A 14,761-nucleotide genomic window follows, 5' to 3' on the forward strand; every position below is an offset into this window, starting at 1 on the left:
CTTTCTTTGAAGTCGTCTTTGAGCATCCTCCAGCATCACTGGCATACTCCTGAATCATCAAATTTTTAATACATGCACACCGTAAGCATGGCAAGAGGGATACTATTGGGCATCTGCACACAAGAGATGACTGCAGGGATGATGTGCAGACTTGCATACATACTGTGGTTTGGGACACACAGGCTAGACTGTCGGTCAGGGTTTTTCCTTAATCCAAAGTATAGCTGGAGGGTTATAGCAGTAGTTGTAGTTACATATTAGTAGTAGCTGTAGTAATTGTAGTAATAGTATCAGTAATTGTTGTAATAGTATCAGTAATTGTTGTAATAGTAATAGCTGTAGTAATAGTAGTGGTAGTGGTAATTGTTGTAATAGTAATAGCTGTAGTGGTAGTGGTAGTAGTAGTAGTTGTAGCAATAGTTGTATGTTCTTAATTGAGTTACCTTCTCTGATCATACTCTCATTTGGGTTAACGTTTCAATTTGTAAAACTCATGCTATCTATACATATTTATGAGTGATAAATATCACAATACATTTAAAAAGTCTTGTACAAACAATAATCATATAATATACCTCTGAAATACTGTGTATCTGTACTACAACATGACTTATTTGTCAAATATGATCTTACAGAAAATACACAATAACCAGTTTCCAAATGCTAATCTGACTTCTGACTTAACGGTGTGTTAGATTTGTATCTTATGTTTCCATGTATACCAAAAAGCCGATACCAATGATTATAGTAAAAAATCACACATTGGTAATCACACCATGAAAAACACTTCATAATAATCCCCTTGTCTTTGTTTGTAGACACTACATGTGTAACCAAAAAATGATCACGGTTACAAAACATATTACAAATCAAACAAATCATTCTTTGACAATCATGTCATTGTTATTGATTGGTTCATTGAAAGCAAATATATTACCAAACAATATTGTGAATGTCATCTGCAAGAAAATACAGAGAAACCACAAAGCAACACATTCCATCACAACTCAATATAAATGTATTGTGTTTCTATTCTCTATTCTCTAATTTCTTCTTTGGGATCTTCATTTATTGCATTAACTTTTAACATGAATCTTATGACAAGGATCCCTTGACTTCCATGCTTAATTTCAAACACAGGAAAATGTATTATCCTGTTGAACTGATCTTGTTCAAGCCAAAGAAAATCGAAAATGAATAAAGCCACACACATGTATATATCTTATTCTTATTTCAACCTACCAAAGCAGTTTGGCAGGCAGAAATTTGTAAACAATAAAGTCTGTAAAGTCTAAGTTACAGGTTATTTTATATATACCTAAGTAACAAAGTGTTTCCAAGTATAAAACAGTGGAATAGATAGCACACAAAAACATAATGAAGATGAAATGAAATGCACCATACCTGATGCTTTTTCTGCTTGACTGCATCAAAGGGTGGGTCCACAGAAAGGTCACCTTTAAATAAAAAAGAGGAGCAAAATATCATTTCATTTCAAACACTAGAAAGTGTTTGCAAGGACTTATAGAAACAGAAGAACCATAGTTAGGATGTATTTCCACTTCAGGTTTAATGACAACACTTCCACATCAGACCCGTGAAGATTCCGGGCTAGAATAGGTCTTCAGCAACCCATACTTGCCATAAATGGCGACTATACTTGTCGTAAAAGGCGACCAACGGGATCGGGTGGTCAGGCTCGCTGACTTGGTTGATGGCATGGGTCGATGCTCAATCACTGTCAATCACTGGATTGTCTGGTCCAGACTTGATTATTTTACAGACCGCCGTCACACTGACTGACAAGGTGTCAAAAGTCATACATTCACAAGTTTTGGTGACAGTAATCTACTGACCTTTCTCTGAGACTTCGATTCCTTTTTCGGCTTGCATCTCCGCATTAAGTATCTACCCGTGAAGATTCCGGGGTAGAATAAGTCTCCAGCAACCCATACTTGCCGTAAAAGGCGACTATGGTTGTCGTAAAAAGCGCCCAACGGGATCGGGGGTCAGGCTCGCTGACTTGGTTGATACATGCCATCGATCCCAATTGCGTGGGTCGATGCTCATGATGTCAATTACTGGATTGTCTGGTCCAGACTCGATTATTTTACAGACCGCCGTCATATAGCTGGAATATTGCTGAGTGCGGCGTTAAACAATAAACAAACAAACAAAACTACCACATCAACATTAAGGAAAACAAATATGAAACAGAAAGTCCTGTGCCTCCAAATTTAATAGTTTACATAAGAACAGTTACCTACTTCTGGCATTATAATGATGTCACTGCCTGTCAGCAATAAGATGTTTTCAGTGCTAGTAACAGCTTTACATATCGATAGACAATAAACCATGACATAGGCTCACACTGACCGACAAGGTGTCAAAAGTCAAACATTCACAAGTTTTGGTGACAGTAATCTTCTGACCTTTCTCCGAGACTTCGCTTCCTTTTTCGGCATGCATCTCTGCATTAAGTACATCCGACTTCATCATGTAGTCAAGTAGCTACACACGACTTCATCATGTAGTCAACAATCTACATCCGACTTCACCATGTAGTCAAGTAGCTACATCAGACTTCACCATGTAGTCAAGTAGCTACACACGACTTCATCATGTAGTCAGCAAGCTACATCAGACTTCACCATGTAGTCAAGTAGCTACACACGACTTCATCATGTAGTCAACAAGCTGGATCAGACTTCACCATGTAGTCAGCAGGCTACATCCGACTTTATCATGAAGTCAACTAGCTACATCAGACTTTACCATGTAGTCAAGTAGCTACACACGACTTCACCATGAAGTCAACAAGCTACATCAGACGTCATTATCTAGTCAGCAAGCTACATCCGACTTCATCATGAAGTCAACTAGCTACATCCGACTTCATCATGTAGTCAAGAAGCTACACGCGACTTCACCATGTAGTCAGACTGTCGGAAAGAAAGTGCCTTGCACACCGACATAGCTAAAACATCTCTCCCTGCTTTCGATTTCGTTATAAAGTCTCATCCTGCACGCCGACATCGTTATAACATTTCTCCCTGCACACCGACTTCGTTATAACATATCTTCCTGGATATATGTACGAAGTTAAACGCCGCACTCAGTAATATTCCAGCTGTATGAAGGCGGTGTGGTAATAATCGAGACAATCCAGTGATTGACATCATGAGCATAGATTCACGCCATTGGGACACGATGACATGCATCAACCGAGTCAGCGAGTCTGACCACCCGATCCTGTTAGTCGCCACTGACGACAAGCGTAGTCGCCTTTTACAGCAAGCATGGGTTGCTGAAGACCTATTCTACCCCGGATCTTCACGGGTCCTATGATTTAAAGGGCGGTCTGTTTGGACAGATACAGGTAAAACCCAATTCCCTCACCCACTTTTCGATCTACAACCAAGGACAAGTTACCTAAGCAAGTTACCTAAGGTGAGTTCCGATTGACTTCTCAGCGGTGCACATGAGCGGGCTTCAGGGAAAATAATTGCTCGCTCCTTAACCAATCAGCTAATATTTTAATGAAAGGTGAGATAAGTATTCATCGACCTAGGGACAAGACCTCCAAGTTCAAATAATGGAATCATACAGCGCCTCGTGAACTGCCCTGTGCAGCGTGAACACTTGAAGGGAGATAACTCTAGTGGCTATTATCAGTGAACTCTAGTGGCTATTATCAGTGGAGACCAATTCACAGAAAATAACTCATGGCCTCCCCACAAACGCGTTGTTGAAGGATTTCCACTTACTGACTGTCTTTTAACTCGAGGCCCCATGTGAATTTTCATGTGTTCTGCATTAACACCTATTTAGTGAATATTTGAAGAAATACAATTTTTATCTTTATTTGCTGTTAATTAAATTAGTACATACCGTGGGGTAATGGAGAGACTGGTCATTTGTCTGTCATCTTCAACACCAATATACTCCGTTGTCAGAATGATGAGATCTGATTGGTCCACGAGATCTTGATAAAATACTGTGTAACCCGCCTTGGGAATACATTTCTTTGCGGGGGAATCAATCTTTTATACCCCACCACGAGCACTACAGTCTGATGGTGCATTTTTTATAGACAGAATAAATCCTTTATACCCCGCTTCAAAGCAAAACGCCGCTAGCTTTTTCCGAGCCAGTGGATGACAAGTGAAGCTGACCTCAGTTTAATCGAATAGTTGTTTTCTATCAATTTGGAATTAATTTGAATTATTTTACAATGTTATATTAAATCATTTCGGTAAGTTAAATTCGTTGCAGCAGGATTACGGCGTCCCCCCTCGCCTCCAGCTCGTGTTATAAAACCTAACGCGGGACGCATAAAACCACATCAACACCGATTTAGTGACTATTTGAAGAAATACAATGTGTATCTTTTGGGGGTATTAATTAAATCACTCCATACCATGACCATGGGCCAATGGGGAGATTGGTCATTTGGTTGTGCATCTGCAACACCAGTATACTCATTCTATGTATTTCTGTTCTTTTCCAAATCGACCGTGATTCATTGAACATACAATCTTCACATCTTGACTATTGTAATGCTTTGCTTCTTGGCCTACCATAACATCTCCAAAGCTCCAAAGCTCCAAAGCTCCAGCGCATCCAGAACTGCCCTGCACGGCTAGTCACTAAGATCAAAAGACGAGATCACGTGACACCAATATTAAAGGACCTTCACTGGCTAAAGGTGGTGGACCGTATCAAGTACAAGGTCTTCACATTGATCTTCAAATCAAGACACGGTGCTGCACCAGCATATATCAAGAACATGATTTGTGAGTATGAACCTAGACGCAATCTGCGTTCAGGTGATCACAAATTACTGTGCATATCCACGTCACGAACAAGCAGATTTGGTGATCGCTGCTTTGCACGAGCAGCTCCAATGTTATGGAACAGCCTACCACTTGACATCAGAAGTTCCCAAGAACTGGGCAGCTTCCAGCGCAGACTGAAGGCCTACCTCTTAAGGAACACACTTACTTGCAGTAGAACTCCATCAGTGTTAGAGTTTCCTGCAAGCGCTTTCGAGCAGTTTTCTCAACTGGATAGCAGCGCTAAGGAAATGCTCAGTTATTTTAAATGTGAATTGATAAAACCTAACTGACGAAAGCAACTATTGTCGAGACTTTAGAGCTGCTTCGGTCAATATCAATTTTGATAAATGATGTTCAACGATCCCCTAAATCAAACTCATTCACGCTAATGATAAATACAGTGGATCAATTCGTTGCCAAACCTTTTCGAATCTGATTCGACTGGCACAACGCTAAATTGTGCTGTCACTGTTCCTTCTAAACTGAAGACCAGTGAAGATCCGGGGTAGAATAGGTCTTCAGCAACCCATGCTTGCCGTAAATGGCGACTATGCTTGTCATACGAGGCGACTACCGGGATCGAGTGGTCAGGCTCGCTGACTTGGTTGATGCATGTCATCGTTTCCCAATTGCGTGGATCGATGCTCATGATGTCAATCAATGGATTGTCTGGTCCAGACTCGATTACTTACAGACCGACATCAAACAGCTGAAATATTGCTGAGTGCAGCATCAAACAACAAACAAAGAAACAAATATGTTTTCGACATCATTGGCCCATGAGCAAGCCTTCCATCGCTGCTTTTACTTAAAAGTCCTTGCCACGTGAAACGGAATAACGAATTATCGGGATGTATAATTAACGAAGCTAACTGCATATGTGATATTATTATTCCTCAAAGTGAGATTGACCAGTCAGAGAGCAGAACTACTGATCCCACATGAGCCCATATACCGTCCGTTAAAATCCAAGATGGTTGATACTGACCTAATATGAGACTGTATACCGTCAGTAACAGCCATTTTGGATTTTCCAACACCCACCTCACATATTTCACATGAAAATTCGGGTACAGAAACTCGTAATTCGACACTGTTTTGTGTTTTAATATCATTAATGTTGATGTGCAAGGACGTTAATGTTTTTTTTCGGATCACGTTCGTGACTTTAATAAAGATGATATAAAGTTAAAATTATCAACAAAGTCTGGCCTCTGAGGTTTGAAGAGTAGTCTCCCTTTGACCCTTAACGTCCTAGGTTCTAAGTATTAAGTTTTGAGTTTCAATACTTATAAAGTGAAAACAAACCATTCCGCCTATAAGTACTATTACTTGCAGTAAACATTGGAAAGTGCGCTTTTCAAGAAATGTCCATTTTCGAAGCGATAAACATCACCATTGAGTTTTGATCACGTGGTTATAATCCGTGTAAGAATCAACAGTCAGATGACTGCGAACGGCTATATTTACAAGTGACCTTGGTCATTAGCGCTCTAAATATTACATCCATTTCAAGTATCGAGGGCAAAATGTGCATGCTCAGCACTTTTAGTGCTTTTAGCCAACAGGCAGAGGCCCCCAAATATGGCACAATTGCAGATCTGTATGATATCCGGTTATATGTGCGCATGCGTAATGTCCTCATGAACTGTGCCGATCTAGAGTAATTATTTAACGCTAATTTTTTATAAGATCTTAAAAGTAAACGTTGTGCTCTGCTCTGCTGTTTATTTTGGCAAGAGCACTTTACGTCACAAACAAATTTCACCTAGTCCTCTATTTCCTTTCATTCGATACCGACGACCAATGAAAGCTGTGTTTAGTGTCGTCCAATTGCACGTGGAGGCTACAAACAGGTGAGCTTTGTCCCACAACGACACGAAAAAGCTCATTTCTTGGCGTTTGGAATAGAGTTGATATTAATGTAAATGCACACATCGGAACATCGCCATAGGACGTATGCAAAATGTCTTCTGTTGCACGACTCTTCAACGTCTTCCACAACACCACTTGCCGCCTTTCTTGCCGGCCACTGCAGACCGTCCGAAAACCGGCCGACCAAGGGTTACCCCTGCACAGGATCGCGATATTCGACTGTTCCACCTACGTCATCGCAATGCCACAGCTCCGGAGACTGCAGGACGCATCCCTGGTTTGAGGAGGATATCGGACCAGACTGTCAGGAACCATCTTCGCGAGGCTGGAATCCGACCCAGAAGACCAGTTATCGATATCGTCCCTTTTTTTAAACAGATCCATCGACAGAGACGCTTGCGTTGGTGCCATACCTTACAGCCTTACATACCAGAATCTGAGAAACTGGAGACGAGTGTGGTTAAGCAATGAATTACGATTTCTTCTTCACCGGCAAGATGGGAGACAACGTGAGAGTTTAGCCCCACATTGCAATTGTGTACGTGAATTCGACAATTTCAGTTTTCAGTGGCGGTAGTGTGTGTGTTTGTGTGTGTGTGTGTGTGTGTGTGTGTGTGTGTGTGTGTGTGTGTGTGTGGTTGGAGGGCATATCCTACACCTCGAGATCTGACTTGGTTGTGGTTCAGGAAAATGTGACAGCAAATCGCTGTACTGTACTACACACTAAGGTGATCGCCATATGTTGTATGGGGGCAATACACTTCAGCTTCTTCACTGTGTCTGTGTTAAAACTGTCCTCAATTATTTGGTGCAGTATATCTCCATTCTAACTGGTCAAAATACCCTGAAATCATTCGCAACCACTCCATGGGGACTGAAGATTAGACTAGGACCCCGTCTTACAAGGTACGTTTATCCCTAAGGTGATCGTAATTGCCATGTTTAGCATAGGCTTGCGATAGTTGTAGCGCTGAGGTTGCTTTGTTGAACAGAGCACTGGTCGTCAGTTGCCTATACTGATCCTGTACTGGATTGTCTGGCCCCGTCTCGATTATGTTACAGGGTGCCATGAGAAAACGTAGTCATAAACATAGAACATAGTTTGTTTGTTTATTTGTTGATTAACGCCGCAGTCTGGCAATGCAAGGATTTATGGGTAGGTGAAGTGAGGTGAAATTGGGTTTTATGTCGCGTACAATATTATTGCACTTATATAGTGACGTGCATGAAACGTGTGTGTGTGTGTGTGTGTGTGTGTGTGTGTGTGTGTGTGTCTGCTTGTACTCGTCCGGATTTATGCCGATTTATAGTGCTAGCTCACTAAGATACCATGCCTCAGTTTTACATGAATACCCCACTCAGACACAGTATACTGACTCTGAGCCGACCAGTTTCAGCCCCTTAATGCCGAGCCCAAGAAAGGGTAACAACAAATACTAAATCTCTAACGTCTTTTGGTATGTTGCGGCCGGGTATTAAACCCCGGACCTTCCGCTCTCCAGGCGGACGCTCTGCCACTTGACCATGGAAGTTGTCTGATTTATGGGTAGACATGTCAGTGATGTTAACCATAGCAAAGACCTCGTTTGGGGTTAACCCGCTCCTTGAATCAGCACATGTTAAAGCCTATTAAGAAATCTATACTTATCACAAAGCATTATAAAGTATTATCACGCGTTAGCTTTATGAAACATAATCAGGGTGAATCTGGAATTCTTCCACGATCAAAGGTTAATTGTTAGCCTAATGGAAGCAACTCTGCATGGCGAATTGCAACACCTTTGACGTCTTGGTCACCCGTACTATCATAATACTATAACAAACATTGTACTGTGCATTGTATTCTGTATGTACGCGAACTTAAAGATACAGACTGTCTGATCAGAGAGTTCCGACAACAAGAGCAACACTTGACATCCGCCCTTCCCGATTGGGCAAAGTGGTACTTGGCCACGTTCTGGTTCTGCTTCAGGAACGAGACTGGAACTAGATATTGCATCGTCATACATATTGTCTCGTATTTACCGTTGTTTTGCCGATGTAGGAAATAAAATGAGTTGAGGGAATTGCCGTTAAGCTGCACCGATGTTGGTTTTGGATTGCCGGTCTTGTCACCGAGGCTAATGCAGACTCGCAGATACGCGTACTGGATATTGCTCATATGGCCAAGATTGATGCTGGTGGTGACAACGTTGTTCTGTATTGGTTTAGCAACATCTTGTCCGTAGTGGACAGTTTCCGTGATCGTCTTGCTGTGAGCAAAGTTGAAGGCAGTTTGGAATTTAAGATAGCAGCTTGCCTCAGTCGGCAGGCTGACGACTCTGTTGTTGAGGTGGACGTTTGATTCCTTGTCCCGTATTGTAACCTTGTGGGAGTTCAAGTGGACACAGGACATCACTGCCGTAGACGGATTCATCCATCCGTGATCAAACTTGACCTTGACCTGGGTCGGGTGCGTGTCAAAGTTATGCAGAAGAAGTACAACCCTCTTTGAAGTTGGATCCACTAAAGCATGCGATGCCACGAGTCTCTCAGCTCCATGGAATTGACTGTCTGTTCGCAGATACGTCATGCGATTTGAAAGCACCTGCCAGAAGTGATACGCCTCGGCTGTTTTTCTCTCGTGGTTGTTGGTGTCCAAGAGACTGTAATCAATGCTGGCTTGCCCAAAACTTTCTCTTTGTCCAAGCAAGAACGCCACAGCTCTGTCGACCACTCCACGATGATTCAGCATGGTAAACATTTCTGCATCAGTGGGTTAGGCTTCTGCATATTCACACCTATGATAGACCCCAAACCAAAGGCTGAACAGATGATGGGAATATCTTTACCTGTTTTCGAATGGGCATAACTTTCAATTAGATCTATTATCCCAACAAAGCGGGCTTCATTCGAACCTGAGAAGTAGTAGGATTCTCCTGTGATGTGCATATGGCTGAAAGGGTGAAAGGAAATGAAGTCAAGGTGTTTGACCGCCATGTCCAAAAACTCCTTGATATTTTCCCAAACCTTAAAGTCGTGTTTGTCCAGCTGACCAATGGCACCGGAATATGCCGGACCTCCAACTTTAACGTGTGGTAGAGTAGCCTTGACCTTTGCATTGGCGGCTTTGTGGTAGTCAGTAATCTGTGTCCAGTTAACGTTGTATTTCCACATACCGTCGACTTCGCTGATTGGTTCAAAGTATGGCGGTGTGTCAACCTTGGTTCCATCATGGACGGCCTTTAGCAACATGGCAGCCATATCAGCAGCGGCATCCACGTTGTTAGGGAAGTGGCCTTTGTGTTGAGATGTGTCCATCCAGTGTGGCCAGGCATCGGCTAGGGGAGATACATAAATAAAATTTAATGCATTTAACTATGGTGTTCATTAAGTATCTAAAAGTATCCCAACAGATTTAATATTGCTAACATTTCTTGAGGCCTTTTTTCTGTCTTTATTTCCTGTTACATTATACTATTGGCTGTGTTATATCTCGAGTTCGGGCCACTGGTTGTGGTTCAATGAGAATCTCTCCTGCATGAACGTCAATGTCATATCTTGACCACTTGAAAATGATTCCTTGGCTTGTTATAGACTAACGTTTAGTGCCGGATTTAGTCTTGTTAAGAAGATTATATGTACAAAATGCATGGTAAAAGGCGGTTGAGACTTGCTAAATCATTCTAGAATGAGTTTGATTAATCGTTCTATGGGACACAGACAAGCATAGTTTGTCTCCCAGACCTTTTAATTTCTGTCAAACATTAGTAACTACTTCGAAAACACAAGCTGAATGTTCACAAGCGAACCATCAGCTACACTGTCTTAAGATGAGTATTCTTATGTTCTCTCAAACAAATTATGCATGACGATATAATAGATATTATCATTTTCATTTTTGGTCTTTCTATTTCATGGGAATGATGTGTAAAAGCAAATGCAGCTTTTGCATCGTTAAAAGCTGTATGGAAATTAAAATTTTTCAGAATGTCATCAAGGTTAAAACTGATCTGACCTCTAAGATCCATCATGATTTCTCTCCCCGGGGTTCGTCCGTATCCATCTCTGTTGGCAGAATATATAGAAACTATGTTCTGCTGGAAGCTTGCATTCCGGAAGTAAGCTGGATCAGCATAACCCTTCCGGTGAGGATCTTGTGGTGCCTTCACACAGTGTCATGATCATGACATTGTTGTAACTCATAGGGATGCTAACGTGAGTGTGTTGTACGTCGGGGTGTGCTGACGTGTGTGTTGTACGTCGAGGTGTACCAATGTGAATGTGTCGTTCATCGATGTGTACTTCGGTGAGTGTGTTGTTCACCGAGGTATGCTACATTGTGTTGTTCCTCGAGGTCTGCTGACGTCTGTGCTATACGTTGAGGTGTGCTGACGTCAGTGCGTTGCACATTGAGGTGTGCTGACGCGTGTGTGTGCTGTACATCGGGGGGCTGACGTGTGTGTGTGTTGTAATATGAGGAGTGCTGACGTGTGTGTGTGTGTGTGTGTTTGTGTTGTACATCGAAGTGTGCTGACGTGTGCGTGTGTTGTACATTGAGGTGTGCTGACGTGTGTGTGTGTGTGTGTGCTTGTGTTGTACATCGAGGTGTGCTGACGTGAGTGTTAAACATCGAGGTGTGCTAACGTGTGTGTGTGTGTGTGTGTGTTCTACATCGAGGCGTGCTGACGTGTGTGTGTGTTGTACATCGATGTCTGCTGACGTGAGTGTTGAACATCGAGGCGTGCTGACATGTGTGTGTGTGTGTGTGTGTGTGTGTGTGTGTGTGTTGTACATCGAGGCGTGCTGACAGGTGTGTGTGCTTTACATCGGGGGGGGGGGGGGGGGGGGGGGGGGGCTGACGTGTGTGTGTCTTGAACATTGAGGTGTGCTGACATGTGTGTGTGTTTGTGTGTGTGTGTGTGTTGTACATCGAGGTGTGCTGACGTGTGTGTGTGTTGTACATCGAGGTGTGCTGACGTGTGTGTTGAACATCGAGGCGTGCTGACGTGTGTGAGTGTTGAACATCGAGGTGTGCTGACATGTGTGTGTGTGTGTGTGTTGTACATCGAGGCGTGCTGACGTGTGTGAGTGTTGAACATCGAGGTGTGCTGACGTGTGTGTGTGTGTGTGTGTGTGTGTGTGTTTCTGTTGTACATCGTAATGTGCTGACGTGTGCGTGTGTTGTACATTGAGGTGTGCTGACGTCAGTGCGTTGTACATTGAGGTGTGCTGACGTGTGTGTGTTGTACATCGAGGTGTACCAGCATGAGGAGTGTTACGTGTGTTGTACGGTGTCCTGACACTGATTGTGTTGGTCATCGATGTGTATCACCGCCAGTATGCTGTACATGAGTATTACCAACGTCAGTGTGTTGTACATCGAGGTGTGTTAGCATGTGCTGTACATCAATTTGTGCTGGAGTGTGTTGCATATCAAGGTGTTTTGACGTGTGTTGTACATCGATGTCTACTAACGTTAGTATGTTGTACGTTGATGTTTGTTGTCGAGGATGTGTTGTATGTAGGGGCAAAATAAAATATGTACATTTTTTTTATTATATGGGGCTGTAAAGGCATTCTTTTTTTTTTTTAATCTTTTTCAAATCCATTGCTAGGATTCGATAAGAGTTGCAGTGATATATGAACAATATCTGTCCATGATCCTAGCACACAAATAACGATTTGTAAAAATAAACTCGATCACAAAATTCAACGTTTGTATCAACACCTCGATCTTCATCCTCGTGTTTATTCAGGTTATAAAAGCTTGTACGTCCCAGTACTTACTCGGGTAAATATATAACATCAACACTAACGAATAACCGGTCTCGATTTTCCCACAAAACATGTTCCATTGGGGGAAAAAGGCAAAATTGCGGTGAAGATTAAATGAATGGATCACTACAAATCAATGATAACAACGGGTGTTCGCGAAAAGGGTAAGCATGTCTTGCCCTACCAGCAGCAGAACACTTAATATGACCACACCATCTACCTTCTCAAAGGCTCCAATATCTCCTTTGTTCCAGCGTGCAGCCCTGGCACCAGTTTTCTTCACGTACTGGATGATACTGGGCTTATCAAACCCCATCTTGCCGTTCCAGCGATCAGGATCAAACGTCTTCCGTCCTCCTTTGAGGACGAAATCCTGAAAGATTGTCACTTGATACTGACCAGTGACTAGGCACAACATATAAACTATGATTGCCACACAGAGTGACATCTTGGCTGTTGAGAACGACATTGTTTGCCGGAATGTAGGATAGACGGCAGTTGTCCTGTATATCAGGTGAGGAACGCAGGCGGGTCAAGGTTTATCTGATATAAAGTTGGCTGGTTGTGTAGGTCAAGATGACATTTGTACATGAGAAAGAGACATTTGTTTATGAGACTGTAATGATTCATGTTGTTTTTGCAATGAAAAAGTATGCAACTATCTAACCCTGATTGTAATTTTGTTTGTCAACACTATGCCATGTGTGTGTGTGTGTTTGTTTGTATGTGTGTAGTTGTGTTTATGTATGTGTGTATGTTTGAGTGTGGGTATGTGTGTATATGTGTGTATTTATGTGTTTGTGTGTGTGTCTTTGTGTGTTTGTGCATGTGTGTGTTTGTGTGTGTATGTGAGTGTGTGTATGTGTTTATGTCTGCATGCATGTATATGTGTGAGTTCGTATGTGTGTGTTTGTTTGAATGTATATGCGTGTGTTTGCGTGTGTTTGTATGTGTGTGTTTATGTATGTGTGTGTGCGTGCGTGTGTTTGTGTGTGTATGTATGTTTATATGTGTATGCGTGTAATTGTGTGTGTTTGTATGTGTTTATGTGTGTGCGTGTCGTGTGTTTGTGTGTGTATGTATGTTTATATGTGTATGCGTGTAATTGTGTGTGTGTTTGTATGTGTTTATGTGTACATATGTGTGAGTTTATGTGTTTGCATGTGTGCCTTTGTGTGTGTGTTTGTGTGTGTATCTGTTTATGTGTGTGTGTGTTTGTGTCTGTTTGTATGTGTGTGAATATGTGTGTGTTTGCCTGTGTCTGTGTGTGTATGTGTATGTGTTTTTGTGTGTGTTTGTTTGTGTATGTGTATGTTTGAGTGTGTATGTCATAGATTGTTCAGTGAGAGGAGGCGGCGACCATTTTCATGTGACCTCACAACTGTGAACTTACGCCGAGGGTAAACTTGAAGGTACAACTGTGGTGGGCATTCTTGTAATTTCGACATAAACACAAGTAAATAGGCCGAGAGTAAACAAGTAAATACGCCGAAAGTGCATAACACTTGCATTGAATTTTTCAAAAGCATAGCCCCTTGCAAGAAATACTATGTATCTGCACTGAAATGTCACCACTTTCTTTAGAAGTAGCTGACGAGGTTCCAGTTTGCTGTTTTTTAAAGGGTAGTGGTTTGATAACGAAATCGAGGTCACCAGCTGTCCCTACTGATAATGAATGAGATGTTTTCTTCAAATTGTTCTTCCAATTTATATGGAAAAACATATTTTGAGTTTGCCACAAGAAACTAATTTGGGGTGAACAAAACTTGTGACAAAATTCTAGGTGATTTCTTTGGCCTAATTTGCGGCATGACGTGGCTGAAATTTGCAAACCCTTCCACATATGTCCAATGATTGGCAGATCTAATCAGGATATCTCAGCAGCAACCTTGAAACACATGCCGGTAGGGCCATCATTGATTGCGTGGTCATTTTCTTAAAACTAGGTCAGGTAATCAGTCCATGCTTACTTTCATGTGTGCTTTCAAAGAGCTATCACTTTATGGAAACTTATGGCTCAGGTGATTATCTAGATAAAGTTCTTCACTATGGTTGGTTTTGCAACAAGCTATGCAACAGTTAGGCATAACTCAGTTTAAGTCTAGTGCCTCTCATCCCGAATCTCAGGGAGCCAAAGAGAAGTTCATATGATGAGGATTTACTGTTTTGAGACTGAGAAGGATTGGGGTGAAGGCATTTATTTGTTGTTGTTTGCTGTTTTGGAGTCAGTGTAGGTGTCCTTAGCTTGTCTTTGGCCACACTGTTCATGGACCTTTCAATCACTTGAAGGA

At 42.0% G+C, this 14,761-nt stretch overlaps 1 protein-coding gene across 1 annotated transcript; it reads right to left on the reverse strand.

Moving 5' to 3' along the window:
- Positions 1 to 8,185: 8,185 nt before the first annotated feature.
- LOC124132934 lies at positions 8,186 to 11,465 on the reverse strand. Its single transcript, XM_046497115.2, has 2 exons — positions 10,711 to 11,465; positions 8,186 to 10,033 (listed from the first exon to the last, which is right to left on the reverse strand). The coding sequence occupies exons 1-2, from the start codon at positions 10,724 to 10,726 to the stop codon at positions 9,441 to 9,443; spliced, it is 609 nt and encodes a 202-aa protein (XP_046353071.2). The 5' UTR covers positions 10,727 to 11,465; the 3' UTR covers positions 8,186 to 9,440.
- Positions 11,466 to 14,761: the final 3,296 nt, after the last annotated feature.

This window comes from Haliotis rufescens, unplaced genomic scaffold (genome assembly GCF_023055435.1).
Source record: "Haliotis rufescens isolate VD_foot unplaced genomic scaffold, xgHalRufe1.0.p SCAF_18, whole genome shotgun sequence".
Lineage (NCBI taxonomy): Eukaryota > Metazoa > Mollusca > Gastropoda > Lepetellida > Haliotidae > Haliotis > Haliotis rufescens.